Genomic DNA, 17,787 nt, shown 5'->3' on the forward strand with positions numbered 1-17,787 from the left:
ACAGGCCTAAATGCATTCCTAGTACACCCATTTCTGGCCCATGCAAATGATTATACGTTGTTCAGAGATCTGCAAAACATTGATGCCGTGAATGACCCTTCTCCCCCAAAAAAGGACTTCGAGCCGTGTTAGTGTAGGGTAAGATAAAAAGTAAAGGTCCTTTAATAACACAGGGCCTACAGCCCACAGGAATACAGGATGACATGCATGTGTCTCAGTTCTAGTTTCCATGGCTTTTATAATAAGATCCCTCCAATCATTGCTTTACACATTTCTCAGTCCAGCCCCAGTCCCACCCCTGGTCCAACCCCTGGAATTGGGTCTGGGGTCGTCAGGACCCTCTGTCTTCATCAGTTCTTCTTCTTCAGGCACACAAAGGTCTCTTGGAGTTCATCCACTTCTGGCTTCTGGGTCACTCTGACCTATGTTTATGTTTCGTTCTGTAGGCCTTCTGATATCCTTCAGCTCTACCTTGGAAAGGAGTCTAAACAAGATTAATTAACTAAAGGAATTTGAGCTCCCTGTTCTGGGATAGGGGTAGTGATAGAAAGGCATTAAACTTAAACTGTTAGAAATATTAACCTTCTAAAAATCCACAATTACTGTGTTCCTAAAATCTACAAAATGTGAGAATCAGAAATCAAAAACCCCCTTGGCATCACATGATTAAAAACCAGTTATAATATAAACATAAACAGAACAAAATTCTCAACAGAAGACTTGTGCATTCCAAACAGGATTGAAGCAAGATAATTGTCTCTCTCCTTTGTGTGATGGCTTCTTTGGTGTTTTGATGGAGACGATCTATGTTGGTAACAACAGAAATCCAGGTACTACCGGTCCATGGGTGCAGCCATCTTTGGCTGGATGTTGTGCGCCGTCACCATGGAAACCTGGAAGTCTGTGGAGGCTGCCATCTTGGGTGGAGGGCGGGACCTGGGCCAGGAGGTCATGGGGGCCGCCATGTTGGAAAGGCACTGGCCCCTCCCCACCTGCCATCACCAAAAGAGGTGTGGCCCGGCAGGCTGGCCCCTCCCCTCCTAGACCTCCATTTTGCGGTCCATTAATGGTGGAAGAACCCCCAGGGCCATTTTGTGTGTTTTGCTATGAAGGGGAGTGACAATTGTGGGCCTTTAAGCCCTGCTGGGCTGGACTTGGACAAACTGAGAACTCCCACACAGGGCTGTCCCACTCCTGGAGGGCAGCGCTGGGTGGGACAGAAATGGTTGGGATGATTCCAGGTGGGGAACACAACAAGGCTCAATTCACCCCCAGCTGGAAGGGGGGAAATTCACCTTTTGCTGAGCCCCCCAGGGGTATGAACACAGAAACACCTCAACGTGAACATCCCCCGGGATCCCTCAGGCTGCACTTGTCCAACTTGCCCAAAGAGTCTCCCTCTCTCTGGATGTTCTAATGGGAGGGGACCCCCCAGAGAGGTGTTGGGAGCAGCACCAGCCATGGGCAGGAGCTCCATGGAGGAGAGGCTGAGATTCCTGCTGAGGGATGGCCAGGCCAAAGTGGCCCTGAGGCACCAAAAAGATCTTTGCTCTTCAGCTGGGCTGAGTTTAAGGAGCCAGAAGAGGAACATCCTGAGTGGGAAAGGCACTTTGTGCTCAGTCTGAGCTGTCAAACAACTGGAGCCACCCAGGGGTGACCTGTGTGGACAGACCCCCTGAGCCTTGTGTTGTTTTCTCCTCCCAGGAATGACCCCGGGAATGGTGCCAGGACAGCCCAGTGAGGATCCAGGTCAGCAGGGAAGGAGCTTATCCTTCTGCCAGGAGACAAAAGCCTCTGATTTCTGTCCATCAGGATGTGGAAAAAAACACATTGTGTGATGCAGAGGGGGAGGGGAGATGGAGAACAAGGATGGTGGGACACCCTTTGGATGGTCACTGAGAGCCAGTGGGATTCTCAGCCCAGAGTTCCCCCTGTTGTGGTTTTCCTGATGGGAACCTTTTGCTGGGCTGATCCCACAGCATGGACAGCAATGGAGGGGGGGATTCTGCCCCTCTGCTCTGCCCTCCGGATACAGCCGAAATCTTGGGGGTTTATAATTGGCTTGTGCAACTTTCGCTTTTGCTTCTGTTTCTGCGGAGCTCTCTCAGCCCATCACACACAGGTAAGAGCAGAGGGGCTTTTCTGGGGGTTCCTGCCTGTCCCTGCACTCAGAGGGGGCAGCGACTGCTCCGAGTGCTGTGGAGGGACAGTGAAAATACAGGGAGGAGGTTCTGGATCCAGGTCAGCCCATCCTGGTTATGAAAAGCCAGATCAGCCTCCAGTGCCCCATGCAGGAGCTGAGGGAGGGGCAGGAGCAGCCCCCCAACCCCACAGCCCCTGCAGGGCACAGGGCAAGCTGCGGGCAGTGGTCCCGGGGGCACACCGGGCAGTGTGGGGGGCCGGGGCCGGGGTGCTGGGCATGGGGGCACGACGGCCTGTGGCACCAGGGCCGGGGTCGGGGCAGTGCTGGGACGTGGCTGGGGGGCTCCTGGCTCGGGGTACAGCCGGGGGTGCCCCCCTGTGCCCGGGCTGACCCCACTCACCCTCCCCACTCCACCCCACCCAGAGGGACTGGCCGTGTCCCCACCTGCGTCCCCACAGTGCCCAGGGGCGTCCCTGGAGAGTCTCTGCCCACCATGGAGCTCCTGCCACTGGTGCTGGTGCTGCTGGCCGGGACTTTGGCCACTGGCATTGAGGAGATGACACTGGACATGGCCCCCAACTCCTTCGATGACCAGTACCTGAATTGCAGCTCAGAAATGTGGAAGAAGCTGCCAGTGCTCAACCACTCCGAGTTTGCCTCCAACAGACTCTATGCCCAGGTTTGGGAAGAGGCGGCTTCCAAGCGGCCCAGACCCCTGGGGACACTGCAACAGAGGGAACAGGCCATTGCCCTCCTGGCATACACGATGGCAAGCACGGGTCTATACAGGGAGTTGAACAAAGCTGTACGTGAGGGTGGGCGCTCCCAATGTGAATATCTCAAAACCTTCCACTACAAGGTGATGCATTTCCTGCTGACCGAGGCCCTGGGTGACCTGAGGAAGGACGAGTTCTACCCTGGCTGTCTCCGTGTGTACAGGGGTATAAAAAATATCCAGTTCAGTGCCAAGCCTGGTCAGATCATCCGCTTTGGCCAATTCACCTCGAGCTCCCTGAACAGAGAGGTGGCCAAGGAGTTCGGCACTGACACCTTCTTTGAGCTGAACACCTGCCATGGTGCCAGGATCCAGGACTTCTCCTTCCGGCCCCAGGAGGAGGAAGTTCTTATCCCACCTTTTGAGACCTTCAGAGTCACCAGTGTCACCCACCAAAATGACACCACCTTCATCCAACTCAGCTCCCACGGTGTGCACAGCAAATACAGCTGTGCCTGGCTCCGAGGTGACATCCCTGGGGTGGGGACACCCATGGGTGAGGGCAGGGACAGGGCAGGGGTGGCACCAGGGCACCAGCTCTGCTGGGACAGGGGGGCGTGTGATGGGGCTGGGGCTGGGGGTGGTGGGGTTTGGGCATTGGGAGGTTCCATCAGCTCTGCTGGGATGGGATTGTGTGAGGTTGGGATTGGGATGGGGAATGGGATGAGATGGGGATGTCATGGGATAAACTGGATGGTGATGGGTGGGGTGGGGTGGATTGGATTGGATTGGATTGGATTGGATTGGATTGGATTGGATTGGAGTGGAGTGGAGTGGAGTGGAATGGGATGGAATGCGATGGGATGGGATGGGATGGGATGGGATGGGATGGTATGGGATGGGATGGGATGGGATGGGATGGGATGGGATGGGATGGGATGGGATGGGATGGGATGAGATGGCATGGCATGGCATGGCATGACACAACATGGCATGGTGTGGCTTGGTGTGGGACAGTTGAGTCTGCCAGGACAGCTCCCCAACTGCCCCAACCTCCCCTTGGATCTGCCAGATCCCCCCTGGGTGCCCCTGAGCCTTCTGCCAGTTCCCCCTGACCCCCCTCTCCTGTCCCCACAGGAAGCAGTGCCCACATGGACATCCCACACCTTGGGGGGCTTCTCCTGGCAGCCCTGGCCATGGCTGTGGCCACTGACACCCTCTGAGCCCCGAGGACACCACTGTCACTGCTGCCACCTCTGCCACTGCTGCCACCTCTGTCACTGCTGCCACCTCTGCCACCTCTGCCACCACGCCCAGTGAAGACGAGGGGTCAGGGACAGAGCCATCGGTGTCACCAGGACGGCAGGACAGACTGGGGGTCACAGGGACCCCCCACTGCAGGGGACACTGGATAAGCCCTCCTTGAGCCTTGCTGGGGTGTCTGGAGGCAGCTGAGTGGGGGGATATGGGGAAAGACATGAGGGAATTTTATTCTACTTTTGGCCTTTTTTTCTCCCTTTCAATATTTTTAGCTTTTCTTTCCAAATATTACACTGGTTTTTAAGCTCCTTTCTCGTTTCCTTCTCACTCCCAGCACCACCCCAGCCTCGCCCCCAGGTCTTGGGACTCCTGCTCAGCTTCCTGGCCTGTGGAATCCTCCTGGAGAGCTTATCAAGACAGAGAAATTTAGAGTGAAGTCATTACTGAGGTTGTAAATTGGCCAACCTCATTACTGAGGTTGTAAATTGGAACTTGGCTGTGGCTGTGTAAGGAAATATATGTTAAAACTGCTTAACAATGTATTGTGCAAAGTTTTATGAGGCAGAATGAATGTGTCTGTAGTAGATAAATGTAGGAAATAAATGTAGTAAATAAATGTAGCAGATAAAAGCCAAACTTACCCTGTGCCCAGTGTGTGATTGGCAGACAAAGTTTCCTCCTCCCGCCCAGCGCCACTTCCTTTTCCTATCGATATTAAACTTTTATTTACAAAACCTACAGATGTTGAGACTTTGTTTCTCACGCAGCCAAAGCAGCCCCCGCTGCCCTTTGAGGGGTTTGACCCTCAGAACGTGAAACTGAAACTGTTTTCGTTGTGGTTTTTAAATGCAAAGGCAGAACCGACAAACACTTCTCGCCCAGAGCCCTGAATTCACCTCAGCGGTTCGGCAGGTGACGCGTCCTGTGTGCCCTGTGGGTGACACGTCCTGTGTGCCCTGCAGGTGACACTTTGTGCCCTGCAGGTGACACTTTCCTTTGTGCCCTGGGGGTGACACTTTGATTTATGTCCTGCAGGTGACACGTCCTTTGTGCCCTGCAGGTGACACGTCCTGTGTGCCCTGCAGGTGACACGTCCCTTGTGCCCTGCAGGTGACACTTTGTGCCCTGGGGCTGACATGTCCTGTGTGCCCTGGGGTGACACGTCCTGTGTGCCCTGCAGGTGACACTTTGATTTGTGTCTTGCAGGTGACACGTTCTTTGTGCCCTGCAGGTGACACGTCCCTTGTGCCCTGCAGGTGACACTTTGTGCCCTGCAGGTGACATGTCCTGTGTGCCCTGGGGTGACACGTCCTGTGTGCCCTGCAGGTGACACTTTGATTTGTGTCTTGCAGGTGACACGTCCTTTGTGCCCTGCAGGTGACATGTCCTGTGTGCCCTGCAGGTGACACGTCCTGTGTGCCCTGGGGGTGACACGTCCTGTGTGCCCTGCACGTGACACTTTCCTTTGTGCCCTGGGGGTGACACGCCCTTTATGCCCTGCGGGTGACACTTTGTACCCTGCAGGTGACACGTCCTTTGTACCCTGCAGGTGACACGTCCTTTGTGCCCTGCAGGTGACACTTTCATTTGTGCCCTGCAGGTGACGCGTCCTTTGTGCCTTGCAGGTGACACGCCCTTTGTGCCCCGCAGGTCCCACTCGCTCCCAGTTCCCTCCCTAATTTCCCCCTTTCCCCTCCCACTCCCACTCCAGCCCTGTCTAATTCCTGTACCCCCCCTATTTATCCTGTGGGGCTCTAATTCCTGTACCCCTTTTTATCCTCTGGGGCTCTAAATCCTCTAACCCTCTTTATATCCTATTGGGCTTTAAATCCTGTATTCCCCTTTTTATCCCATGGGGCTCCAATTCCTGTATCCCCCTTTTTATCCTATGGGTCTCCAATTCCTGTATCCCCCTATTTACCCCACTGCAGTTCCAAAGTGGGATAATTCCCAGCAAAAATTCCAGTCCTGGGACTATTTAGTCAATTTTAAGTGTGACTCCACCCCCCCTAAAATCCACAGTTTTGTTTTACCACACCCAGTGCTTTGGGATATCCAGCATTAAATCCCAAGGGAGCTGCCCACAATCCCTGAGTACAGTTTGGACCCCTGGGATGGATAGAAATGGCAAAGTGTCCATGTGGGTCATGCAGGAGCAACGAGGATCCCCCTGTGGAAGTGACACCTTCAGACGTCAGGGGATCTTGTGCTGTCCCTGAGCAACATCCCGAGACCCATCCCAGGGAAAACCTGGAGCTGTGTCTGTGGGAATGGATAAAGATGTGCCTGTTGGAGACTCTCCTGTGGTTGTGTGCCTGGAGATGATTTCCTGCAGACACAAGGGGTCACTCCAGGGTTTGTGGCTCTGTGGGCATTATGGGATGTGAGTTTAGTTGTTCAGCTCCTGTTCTCTCTTCTCACTTGTTGTGGTCTGACCTTATCGATCATTAAAGTGTAATTATCACAGAATCATAGAATGGATTGGGTTGGAAAAGACCTCCAAGATCATCAAGTCCAACCCTTGGTCCAACTCCAGTCCCTTTACCAGATCATGGCACTCAGTGCCACGGCCAAGCTCAGCTGAAAAACCTCCAGGGATGGGGAATCCACCCCCTCTCTGGGCAGCCCATTCCAATCCCTGAGCACTCTCTCTGCAAAGAATTTCCTTCTGATCTCCAACTTCAATTTCCCCTGGCAGAGCTTGAGCCCATCGTGCCCCCTTGTCCTATTGCTGAGTGCCCGGGAGAAGAGACCAACCCCCAGCTGGCCAGAACTTCCCTTCAGGCAGTTCCAGACAGTGCTGAGGCCACCTCTGAGCCTCCTCTTCTCCAGGCTAAACACCCCCAGCTCCCTCAGCCTCTCCCCACAGCACTTGTGCTCCAGTCCCTTCTCCAGCCTCATTGCTCTTCTCTGGCCCCGCTCCAGCCCCTCAAGATCCTTCCTGAGCTGAGGGGCCCAGAACTGAACACAACACTCAAGGTGTGGCCTCCCCAAGGCAGAGTCCAGGGGAAGGGTCACTGCCCTGGGCCTGCTGGCCACGCTAGTTTGGATCCAGGATATCTTGACCCAAGACTTGCAGCGACTCCCACTGGCAGGAATCTCTCCCTGGTGAAGGACCTGAGACATTTGCTGCAACAAGCCCAAGAAAAAGGGCAAAAGCCTCCGATTTCTGTTCCTTTTCATGTGACACCACCATTCTATAATTCTCTTTCATTCCATTATTCCATGATTCTGTGGCTCCAGGAATCTGTGATTCCATAATCCTCTGATTTGGTGATTTAATGATTTTATTCTTCCATGATTCCATAATTCCATGATTCTGCCATTCTGTGATTTCCTGATTCTGTGATTCCATGTTTTCATTGATCCTTGATTCTAATTCCATGATTCTGTGATTCCATAATTCTCTGATTTTGTGATTCAATAATTTCATACTTCCATGATTCTGTAATTCCATGATTTTGTGTTCCCTAATTCTCTGATTCCGTGTTTTCATCGTTCTGTGATCCTGATCCCATAATTCCATGATTCTCTGATTCCATGATTCTGTCATTCCAAGTTTTCATTGTTCCATGATTCTTCCATAATTCCACAATTCTGTGATTCCATGATTTCCTGGCTCAATGATTCCATGATTCCAGACTCAATGATTCCATAATTCCATGACTCAACGATTCTAAGATTCCATGACTCAACAATTCCAAGATTCCATGACTCAACGATTCCAAGATTTCATGACTCAACGATTCCATGATTCCATGACTCAATGATTCCAAGATTCCACAATTCCACAACCACGGGTATGACTCTGTTCCATCACTTTTTGGGGGTTCCAGAAGAAACCACCAAAAATAATCCGCGCTCCAAGAAATCCTGGGAGCTCCATAAACCAGGAGCAGGGACAGGGAGCAAATCCAAAGCGGGGGTGGGGGTTAAATGAAGTTTATTATGGACTATTAGAACTATTCCAGGGTGCTCCAAGGCCCATCCAACCTGACCTTGGACACTCCCAGGGATGGGGCAGCCACAGCTGCTCTGGGAATTCCATCCCAGCCAGGAATTCCTTCCCAATATCCCACCTGACACATTCCCTGTGTCCTGTCCCTCCATCCCTTGTCCCCAGTCCCTCTCCAGCTCTCCTGGAGCCCCTTCAGGCTCTGGAAGTGGCTCCAAGTTCTCCCTGGATCCTTCTCTTCTCCAGCTGGACATTCTCAGCTCTCCCACTTTGGGAATTCCAGGATTTGGGATCCTTTTCACTCCCATTTTGAGAATTCCAGGATTTGGGATCCTTTTCACTCCCCCTTTGGGAATTCCAGGATTTTGGGGACCATTTTCCTTCCCAGTTTGAGGCTCCTGGGAGTTTTGGGGGATCCTTTTCACCCCCCGTTTGGGATTCTGAGAATTTCTGGGGATCCTTTTCCACCCCAGTTTGAGGGTCCCAGGGGTGTTCAGGAAAGAATCGTGGAAAGAGCAGTTTATTAATTAGTGATTATTAATTAGGCCTTCTGAGCCTGAGGGTTGGTCTTGGAGTCATGGAATGGGTTGGGTGGGAAGGGACCTGAAAGATCCTGGAATTCCATTCCTGACATCTCCCACCATCCCAGGGTGCTCCTTGGACACTCCCCGGGATGGAACAGCCACAGATTCTCTGGGAATTCCATCCCAGCCAGGAATTCCATCCCAGCCAGGAATTCCTTCCCAGGATCCCACCTAACACATTCCCTGTGTCCTGTCCCTCTATCCCTGGTCCCAAGTCCCTCTCCAGCTCTCCTGGAGCCCCTTTGGGTTCTGGAAGGGGCTCTCAGGTCCCCCTGGAGTTTCCCTTCTCCAGGTGGACATTCCCAGCATTCCCAGCCTGGCTCCAAAGGGGCTCCAGCCCTCGGATGATCCTGGAGACCTTTTCCAACCTCATGGATTCCACGATCCCACATTTGGGGGCTGGTTTTGGATTCCACGATCCCACATCTGGGGGCTGTTTTTCCTCCAGGAACATCCTTCGATCCATGGGAAAGTCAGAGAGCACCTGCTGGGGAGATCACTGATCAATATTGGTCCTGTATTGATCCGGTATCGGCCCAGTACCAGTTAGGGATCGATCCGGGATTGGTCTATAACTGATCCAGTACCAAATCAGCACCACAATCCAGCACCAATCCCACATTGATCAGGTATCAGTCCAGTTATTGATCCAGCACGGATCAGGTATCAGTCCAGTTATTGATCCATCATCGAGCCAGTGTTGATCCAGCATCAATCCAGCACAGATCCAGTATCAGTCCAGTATTGATCCAGTATTGGTCTGGTATCAGTCCAGTTATTGATCCAGCAGCAAACTGACATCGCTCTGGCATTGATCTGGTATCAGTCCAGTATTGATCCAGCACGGATCCGGTATCAGTCCAGTATTGATCCAGCACGGATCCGGTATCAGCCCATTATTGATCCATCATCAAGCCAGTGTTAATCAGCATCAATCCAGCAAAGATCCGGTATTGGTCCAGTATTGACCCAGCACAGATCCAGTATCAGTCCAGTATCGATCCAGCACAGATCTGGTATCAGTCCTGTATTGATCCATCATCAAGCCAGTGTCAATCCAGTATCAATCCAGCACAGATTCAGTATCAGTCCAGTATTGATCCAGTATTAATACGGTATCAGTCCAGTATTAATCCATTATCAAGCCAGTGTTAATCCAGTATCGATCCAGCACAGATCCAGTATCAGTCCAGTATTGATCCAGCACAGATTCAGTATCAGTCCAGTACTGATCAAGCACAGATCCGGTATCAGTCCAGTATCAATCCAGCATAGGTCTGGAATCAGTCCAGTATCAATCCAGCATGGATCTGGTATCAATCCCCTCATTGCCAGGGCAGAGACTGGGACAGGGGGGCCCAGGTGTGTGGGGCAGAGTCTGGGGGGCACTGGGGGGTAGGAGGGGGATGCCATTGGCCCAGTGTCGCCTCTCAGGTGTGTGGGGCAGAGTTCCTGAGGCCTTGGGGGCCCAGGGGGAATCGGTCACTGTGGGGTCACCATGAGTCCACAAGGGGCTACTGTGGCCACAAAGTTTCCTTATTCCCACCAAAATGGGCTGGGGGGAGCACGGGGGGACCCTGGGACCTGTGGGGCAGGGACTTTGGGGGCACCTGGGGACACTGGGGACACTGGGGATGGCTCCATGGAGTCCTTGGGGACTATCCCTGGAGGTCCCTGTCCCCCCCAAACTGGGGGCTGCCCCATGTTCCCCCCATGCAGACACCACATGGAGGGCACAGGCAGCTTTATTGGAAGCTTTGGAGGGGAGGGGAGAGGGCATAGAAGGAGACCCCAAAGTGTGGGGCAGGGGGATGCCAAAGGGTGGGGCAGGGGGACCCCAAAGGGTGGGCAGGGCCCCCCCTGGATAGGGGGGCTGAGTTTATGGGGGAGTGAGGCACAAGCTGAGGTTGGGGGGCTGCCCTATAGACTGTGCATCTCTAGAGGGGGGGCTGCCCCACACATTGTGCATAAATGAGGGGGGGCTACCTCATGGGGGGATTAGGGGGCTGCCCTATAGACTGTGCATCTCTAGAGGGGGGGCTGCCCCAAGGAAGGGTTGGGGGGCTGCCCCTTGGGGGACACATAGCTGGGTTTGTGGGGCTGCCCCATATATTGTGCGTATCAGGGGAAGACTGCCCCAAGGAGGGGTTGGGGGGCTGCCCCATGGAGAGGATGGGGGGCTGCCCGATAGAGAGGTTGGGGGGCTGCCCCCTGGACTGTCAGTTTCTAGAGGAGGGGCTGCCCCATAGAGGAGGGTTGGGGGGCTGCTCCAAAATGTGTGCGTACCTATGTGCTGTGGGGGGGTTGGGGGGCTGCCCCATAGACTGTGCATAACTAGGGCGGGGGCTGCCCCACAGAGGAGTTGGGGGGCTGCCCCACAGTGTGTGCGTACCTAGAGGAGGGGCTGTGCTATGGGGTTGCTGTTTGGGGGGCTGCCCAATGGGGATTGCATAGCTGGGGTTGGGGGGCTGCCCCATAGACTGTGCATATCTAGAGAAGGGGGGCTGCCCCATAGAAGGGTTGGGGGGCTGACCTATAGACTGTGCGTATCTAAAGGGGGGGCTGCCCCACAGAGGGGTTGTGGAGCTGCCCCATAGAGGAGTTGGGGGGTTGCCCCATTGACTGTGTGTAACTAGAGAGGAGGCTGCCCCATGGAAGGGTTGGGGGGCTGCCCCATGGACTGTGCACACCTGGGGGGGAGTGGCTGACACCATAGAGGGGGCAGAGCTGGAGTGTAGGGCTGCCCCATAGACTGGGTGTATCTAAAGGGGGGGCTGCCCAAGGAGAGGCTGGGGGGCTGCCCTATAGACTGTGCATATCTAAAGGGGGGCTGCCCCATAGTAGGGTTGGGAGCCTGCCCCACAGTGTGTGCACACCAGGGGGGGACTGGCTGCACCACAGAGGGGGCAGAGCTGGAGTGTGGGGCTGCCCCATAGATTGTGCGTATCTAAAGGGGAGGTTGCCCCATAGCAGGGTTGCAGGGCTGCCCTATAGACTGTGCGTATCTAAAGGGGGGGCTGCCCCATAGCAGAGGTTGGGGGTTGCCCTATAGACTGTGCAAATCTAAAGGGGGGGCTGCCCCATAGCAGGGTTGGGGGGCTGCCCTATAGAGTGTGCATGGCTGGGGTTAGGGGGCTGCCCCATAGCAGGTTGGGGGGCTGCCCCATAGCAGGCTAGGGGGCTGCCCCATAGATGGGTTGGGGGCTGCTCCATAGCAGGGTTAGGGGGCTGCCCCATAGATGGGTTAGGGGGCTGCCCCATAGCAGGTTGGGGGGCTGCCCCAGGGTTAGGGGGCTGCCCCACAGATGGGTTGGGGGGGCTGCCCCATAGCAGGGGGTCCCTCACACGGCCTCCTGTGCCCGCCGGTACTCGAAGACGCTCCCACGCTCGGCGAAGGTTTGGGGGGGTCTCGAGGGGGCCGGGGGAGCCCAGAGGTCCTGGGGGTCCTGGAGGGCCGGGGGGACCCCCTCAGCCCCCTCCTCAGGGGGGCCGAAGCCCCCCCCGCCAGGGGTCAGCAGGCGGAACACGTCCTGGGGGAGGGAAATGGGGGTCAGGGGGTGTTTGGGGTGGGCTCACCCCGAAATCCACGGACACCGAGGTCAGTGTGAGACCCCCAGGTTGGGGGGTGTCAGGGGGTGGTGAGGAGGTTTGGGGGGGGGTATTTTGGGGTTCAATAGGGGTTTTAGGGGGGTCTCACACCGAGCTCTTGCCCCCCAGGTTGGGGGGTGTCAGGGGATGGTGAGGAGTTTTGGGGTGTGGTTTGGGGTTCAGGGGACTTTAGGGGGTCTCACACCGAGTTCTTGTCCCCCAGGTTAGGGGGTGTCAGGGGATGGTGAGGAGGTTTGGGAGGTATTTTGGGGAGCAGGGGGGTTTTTAGGTGGGGGTCTCACCCCTGGCTCCACCGACACCGAGCTCTTGCCCCCAGGTTGGGGTTGTCAGGGGATGCAGGGGTAGTTTTGGGGTGCAGGGGGGTTTTAGGGGGGGCCTCACCCCTGGCTCCACAGACACCGAGCTCTTGCCCCCCAGGTTGATGGTTCTGCCGTCCCGGCGAAGCAGCAGATTCAGCCCCGGGGCCCCGGGGAGACCCCCTGGGGGGGCAAGAGGGGGGTCAGGGGGGGTCTGGAGGGTTTCAGGAGGTCAGGGGGGGTCTGAGAGGATCTCGGGGGGTCAGGGGGGACCGAGAGGATCTTGGGGGGTCAGAGGGGACCGAGAGGATCTCGGGGGGTTAGGGGGGTCTGGAGGGTCTCAGGGGGTCAGGGGCATCCGGGAGGATCTCGGGGGGTAAGGGGGACCCGGGAGGATCTCGGGGGGGTCAAGGGGGTCCAGGAGGATCTGAGGGAGTTGGAGGATCATGTGCAGTGATGGCTTCCTTGGGGGTCTCTGATGGTCCCAGAGGAGGGTCTGGGGGCATCAGGGGGTTCTCTGGGTGCCCTGAAGGTCCTGGGGGTCTGGGGTGGCTGGTGGGGGCCATGGAGGGGTTGATGGGTGCCCTGGGGGTCCCAGGGGTCTGGGGTGGCTGGTTGGGGGCCATGGGGGGTGATGGGGACCCTGGGGGTCCCGGGGGGCTGTGGAGACCCCCCTCACCGGCCATGCCATGGGGGCCCTGGAGGTGTGATGGGTGCCCTGGGGGTCCTGGGGGGCTGTGGGGACCCCCCTCACTGGCCATGCCATGGGGGCCCTGGGGGTCCCATGGGTGCCCTGGGGGTCCCGGGGGGCTGTGGGCACCCCCCTCACCGGCCATGCCGTAGGGCCGCGTGGCGCGGCGCTCGCTCAGCACCGACAGCACCGTCGCCCGTCGGAACAGCAGCTCCCGGACCACCCCGTCACCCCCGCGGAACCGCCCGGAGCCCCCCGAGCCCCCCCGGAGCTCGAACCGCTGCAGCACCACCGGGTACCTGGGGAGGGGACATGGGGAGTGGGGGGTCAGTCAGGGGACCCCCAGAACCCCCTCCAAGCCCCCAACCCACCTCCAAGACCCCCAATCCTCCCCAGAGCCCCCCAGCTCCCCCAGAGCCGAGCCCTCCAACTTCCCCCCCCCAGAGCCCCGAGCTCGAACTGCCGCAGCACCACGTGGGGAGGGGACACGGAGGGGGGGCCCTCAGGGCACCCCCAAATCCTCCCAGAGCCCCCCAAACTCTTCCCGAGCCCCCTAACCCTCCCCGAAGCTCCTAAACCCCCCGAGCCACCCCGAGCTAGAACTGCCGCAGCACCACGTGGGGAGGGGACACGGGGAGATCCCTCAGGGCATCCCCAAATCCTCCCAGAGCCCCCCAAACTCTTCCCGAGCCCCCAACCCACCCTCGAGACCCCCAACCCTTCTCAGAGCCCCCAAATTCCCCAAGTCCCTCCCCGAGCTCGAATTGTCACAGCACCACCGAGTACCTGGGTGGGGGGACACGGGGGGACCCTCAGGGCACCCCCAAATCCTCCCAGAGCCCCCAACCCCTTCACCCTCTCAGCACTATCGGGTACCTGGTGGGGGAGGACAGGGGGATCCATCACGGCACCCTCGGACCCACAGCAACCCTGACAGACCCCCATAGTCCCCTAAACGCCCCCCAGCCCCCCAAAATTCCCCCAGCACCCTCCCTACCTCCAGGACCCCCCAGCAGCCCCCCCCCCACACCCCAGCACCCATCGGGGGGCCACCCAGTACCCCCTGGAAGCCCCCACGCCACTCCCGGTCCCCCCTCAGAATCCCCCCAGGCCCTCCCAGGAGCCCCCCCGGACCCCCCAGACCCACCGGAGCTCCAGGATCTCGGGGTCGGTGATGCGGGTGTTGGTCATGTGGGTGTGGACCCCGCTGCGACCCCCCCCAGTGGGGCCCGGCCCCGGCGCCCCCCGCCACCGTCTCGTAGTACCCGCCCCGCTCCGAGCCGAACGTCACGTTGTTCATGCAGCCCTGGGGGGTCGGGGGGGTCAGGGGGACCCCCAAACCCGGGGAGACATCGGGACCCCCCCCCCGACCCCCAGTCACGTTGTTCATGCAGCTCTGGGGGTCAGGGGGACCCCCAAACCTGGGGAGACATCGGGACCCCACCCCCGACCCCCAATCACGTTGTTCGTGCAGCCCTGGGGAGTTGGGGGGGGGTCAAGGGGACTCCCAAACCTGAGGGAGAAACCGGGGCCCCCAAACCTGGTGGGGGACACGGAGATCCCCAAACCTGGGGGGACACCAAGACCCCCAAACTCCAGATCTCTGGGACCCCCATCCCCAGCACCCCCAAACCTGAGGGACCCCCGACCCCCAATCACGTTGTTCATGCAGCCCTGGGGGGGCTGAGGGGGGGGTCAGGGGGACCCCCAAACCTGGGGAGACATCGGCTCCCCCCCCCCCGACCCCCAATCACGTTGTTCGTGCAGCCCTGGGGGGTTAGGGGGGGTCAGGGGACCCCCAAACCTGGGGGGGGGACACCGAGACCCCCAAACCTGGGGAGACACTGGGACCCCAAAACTCCAGACCTCCGGGACCCCCATTCTCCCCAAACCTGGGGACCCCCTGACTCCCAGTCATGTTGTTCATGCAGCCCTGAGGGGTCAGGAGGACCCCCAAACCCCAGGTCTCCAGATCTCTGGGACCCCCAACCTCTGGGACCCCCAAACTTTAGGACCCCCTGACCCTCAATCACATTGTTCGGGGGGGCTGAGGGGGCTCAAGGGGACCCCCAAACCTGGGGGCGACACTGAGACCCCCCGGACACCCAATCACGTTGTTCCTGCAGCCCTCGGGGTGTTGGGGGGTGTCAAGGAGACCCCCAAACCTGGGGGGACACCAAGACCCCCAAGCCCCACATCCCCAGATCTCTGGGACCCCCATCCCCAGCACCCCCAAAACTGAGGACCCCCCGAACCCCCATGACATTGTTCATGCAGCCCTGGGGTGTGGGTGGGGGTCTGGGGACCCCCAAACCTGAGGGGGACACCAAAACCCCCAAACACCAGAACTCCGGGACCCCCATCACCCCCAAACCTGGGGACCCCTTGACCCCCAATCATGTTGTTTGTGCGGCTCTGGGGGGGAAGGAGGGGTCGGGGGACCCCCAAACCTGGGGGGGGACACCGAGACCCCCAAACCCCAGATCTCCAGATCTCTGGGACCCCCAATCTCTGGGACCCCCATCCCCAGCACCCTCAAACCTGAGGACCGCCCGACCTCCGTCACATTGTTCGTGCAGCCCTGGGGTGTGTGGGTGGGGGTCTGGGGACCCCCAAATCCGGGGTCACCAAGACCCCCGACCCCTGGCACCCCCAAACCCTGTGACCCCCCCGTGCCCCCAACCCCACTGTTCAAGCAGAGCCCTCCCCGTGCCAGGGACCCCCCGTGCCCCCCAAGCTCCCCCGGTACCTGCGAGGCCGCGCAGACCCCGAACGCCTTCAGGACCACGTCGACCACCCGCTGTGACGTCAGCACGTTGCCCCCCACCACGGCGGCCTCTGGGGAGGGGTCCAGGATGGAGCCCCCCGGGATCAGCACCTGGACGGGGGCCAGGCACCCCTGGGGGGAGGGGGATCAGTTCCGGGTGGGACCCCCGAACCCCCTGAGCCCCCGGGATCAGCACCTGGCACACCTGGGGGGGGAGTCAGCCTCGAGTGGGACCCCCAAGACCCCCGAACCCCCCCGGGATCAGCACCTGGAGGGGGGTCAGGCACTCCTGGGCGGGGGGTCAGTCCTGGGTGGGACCCCCGAACCCCCCGAGCCCCCCGGGAACAGCACCAGGCACCCCTGGGGTGGGGCTGATGTCAGTCCCAGGTGGGACCCCCGAACCCTTCCGAGCCCCCCCGAGATCAGCACCAGGAATCCCTGGGAGGGGGTGGGACCCCTGAGACCCCCAGGATAAGCACCTGGATGGGGGCCAAGCACCCCTGGGCGGGGGGTCAGTCCCGGGTGGGACCCCCGAGCCCCCCGGGATCCCCATGGTGGGGGAGGGGGGGTGAGTCCCGGGTGGGACCCCCGGGACCCCCAGGATAAGCACCTGACACTCCTGGGGGGGCTTCAGTCCCGCGTGGGACTTCCGAGCCCGCCGGGATCAGCACCAGGCACCCCTGGGTGGGGGGTCAGACCCGGGGTGGGGCTCTGGGGTGTTTGGGGGGTGCCCGGGGGGCACTGGGGGTCCCACCTGGTTGAGAGTGATGTCATGGGTGGGAGTTCATGTCCAGGGGATTCAGGGGGGTTTGGGGGGTGTTTGGGGGGTGCCGGTGGGCGCTGGGGGTCCCACCTGGTTAAGGGGTATGCCGTGGGTGGTGGTCCCTGCCCGGGGGGTTCAGGGGGTGTTTGGGGGGTGCCCGGGGTGCCCGGGGGTCCCACATGGTTAAGTGGGATGTCGTGGGTGGTGGTCCCTGTTTGGGGGGGTTTGGGGGTGCCCGGGGGGCTGGGGGTCCCACCTGGTTGAGGGGGATGTCGTGCCCCACCAGGCAGCGCAGGCAGTAGATCAGAGCCGACAGAGTGATGGCCCGGGGGGCGTTGCAGTTCCCCAATACCTCGGGGCCCGTCCCCCCAAAATCGAACACGGCACTGCCCTGTGGGGGAGAGGGGAACGTGAGGAACTCCAAAACCTGGAGGGGACCCCACATGCCCCCAAAACCGAACAGTGCTGCCCTAGGGGGGAGGGCATGGGGGCATCATCGGGACCCCCAAAACCCCCAGGAGTGACCTCGTGTGTCTCCAGACCCCCGGGGTGTCACCATGTTCCCCCAAACCTCTGTCTGTGGGAGTTGGGGTCCCCCCTGACCTCGTGGGGGTCCAGCTGTGTCTGCACCTGGATGGAGGTTCCCAAACCCCAGGGGGTCCGCCGTGTCCCGCCGACCTCGTGGGGGTCCCCAAACCCTGGGGGGCTCCCCCATGTCCCCCCGACCTCGGGGGGTCCAGCTTCACCCACAGCTGGCAGGGGGTCCCAAACACCTTGGGGGGTCCCCCGTGTCCCCAAACCCTGGGGGGGGTCCCCGTGTCTCCCCTGACCTTGCGGGGGTCCAGCTGCACCCACAGTCGGTATGGAGGTCCCCAAATCCTGCGGGGAGGGTGGGTCCCTCGTGTCCCCCCCGACCTCATAGGAGTCCTCAAACCCTGGGTGGGGGTCCCCCATGTCCCCCCCTGACCTTGTGGGGTTCCCCAAACCCTGGGGTGTCCCCCATG

At 59.1% G+C, this 17,787-nt stretch overlaps 2 protein-coding genes across 4 annotated transcripts; one reads left to right on the plus strand and one right to left on the minus strand.

Annotated features, from left to right (window-relative positions):
• Nucleotides 1-2,077: 2,077 nt before the first annotated feature.
• On the plus strand, nucleotides 2,078-4,819 carry LOC139685227 (NAD(P)(+)--arginine ADP-ribosyltransferase 2-like). 2 transcript variants are annotated; one of them, XM_071581878.1, is made up of 3 exons: nucleotides 2,078-2,122; nucleotides 2,567-3,384; nucleotides 3,996-4,819. In XM_071581878.1, the coding sequence occupies exons 2-3, from the start codon at nucleotides 2,637-2,639 to the stop codon at nucleotides 4,079-4,081; spliced, it is 834 nt and encodes a 277-aa protein (XP_071437979.1). In that variant the 5' UTR covers nucleotides 2,078-2,122; nucleotides 2,567-2,636; the 3' UTR covers nucleotides 4,082-4,819. The 2 variants fall into 2 exon arrangements, with proteins under 2 accessions (XP_071437979.1, XP_071437980.1); XM_071581879.1 differs by having other exon boundaries at nucleotides 2,101-2,122; nucleotides 2,602-3,384.
• Nucleotides 4,820-7,221: 2,402 nt separating this feature from the next.
• OPLAH (5-oxoprolinase, ATP-hydrolysing) lies at nucleotides 7,222-17,232 on the minus strand. 2 transcript variants are annotated; one of them, XM_071581897.1, is made up of 4 exons: nucleotides 14,401-14,544; nucleotides 13,392-13,552; nucleotides 12,648-12,745; nucleotides 7,222-12,187 (listed from the first exon to the last, which is right to left on the minus strand). In XM_071581897.1, the coding sequence occupies exons 1-4, from the start codon at nucleotides 14,442-14,444 to the stop codon at nucleotides 11,999-12,001; spliced, it is 492 nt and encodes a 163-aa protein (XP_071437998.1). In that variant the 5' UTR covers nucleotides 14,445-14,544; the 3' UTR covers nucleotides 7,222-11,998. The 2 variants fall into 2 exon arrangements, with proteins under 2 accessions (XP_071437998.1, XP_071437997.1); XM_071581896.1 differs by lacking the exons at nucleotides 7,222-12,187; nucleotides 12,648-12,745 and adding exons at nucleotides 16,003-16,152; nucleotides 17,040-17,232 and having other exon boundaries at nucleotides 13,401-13,552; nucleotides 14,401-14,559.
• Between the last annotated feature and the right edge of the window lie 555 nt (nucleotides 17,233-17,787).

The sequence above is a fragment of the Pithys albifrons genome, unplaced genomic scaffold (genome assembly GCF_047495875.1).
Source record: "Pithys albifrons albifrons isolate INPA30051 unplaced genomic scaffold, PitAlb_v1 scaffold_45, whole genome shotgun sequence".
NCBI classification, from domain to species: domain Eukaryota; kingdom Metazoa; phylum Chordata; class Aves; order Passeriformes; family Thamnophilidae; genus Pithys; species Pithys albifrons.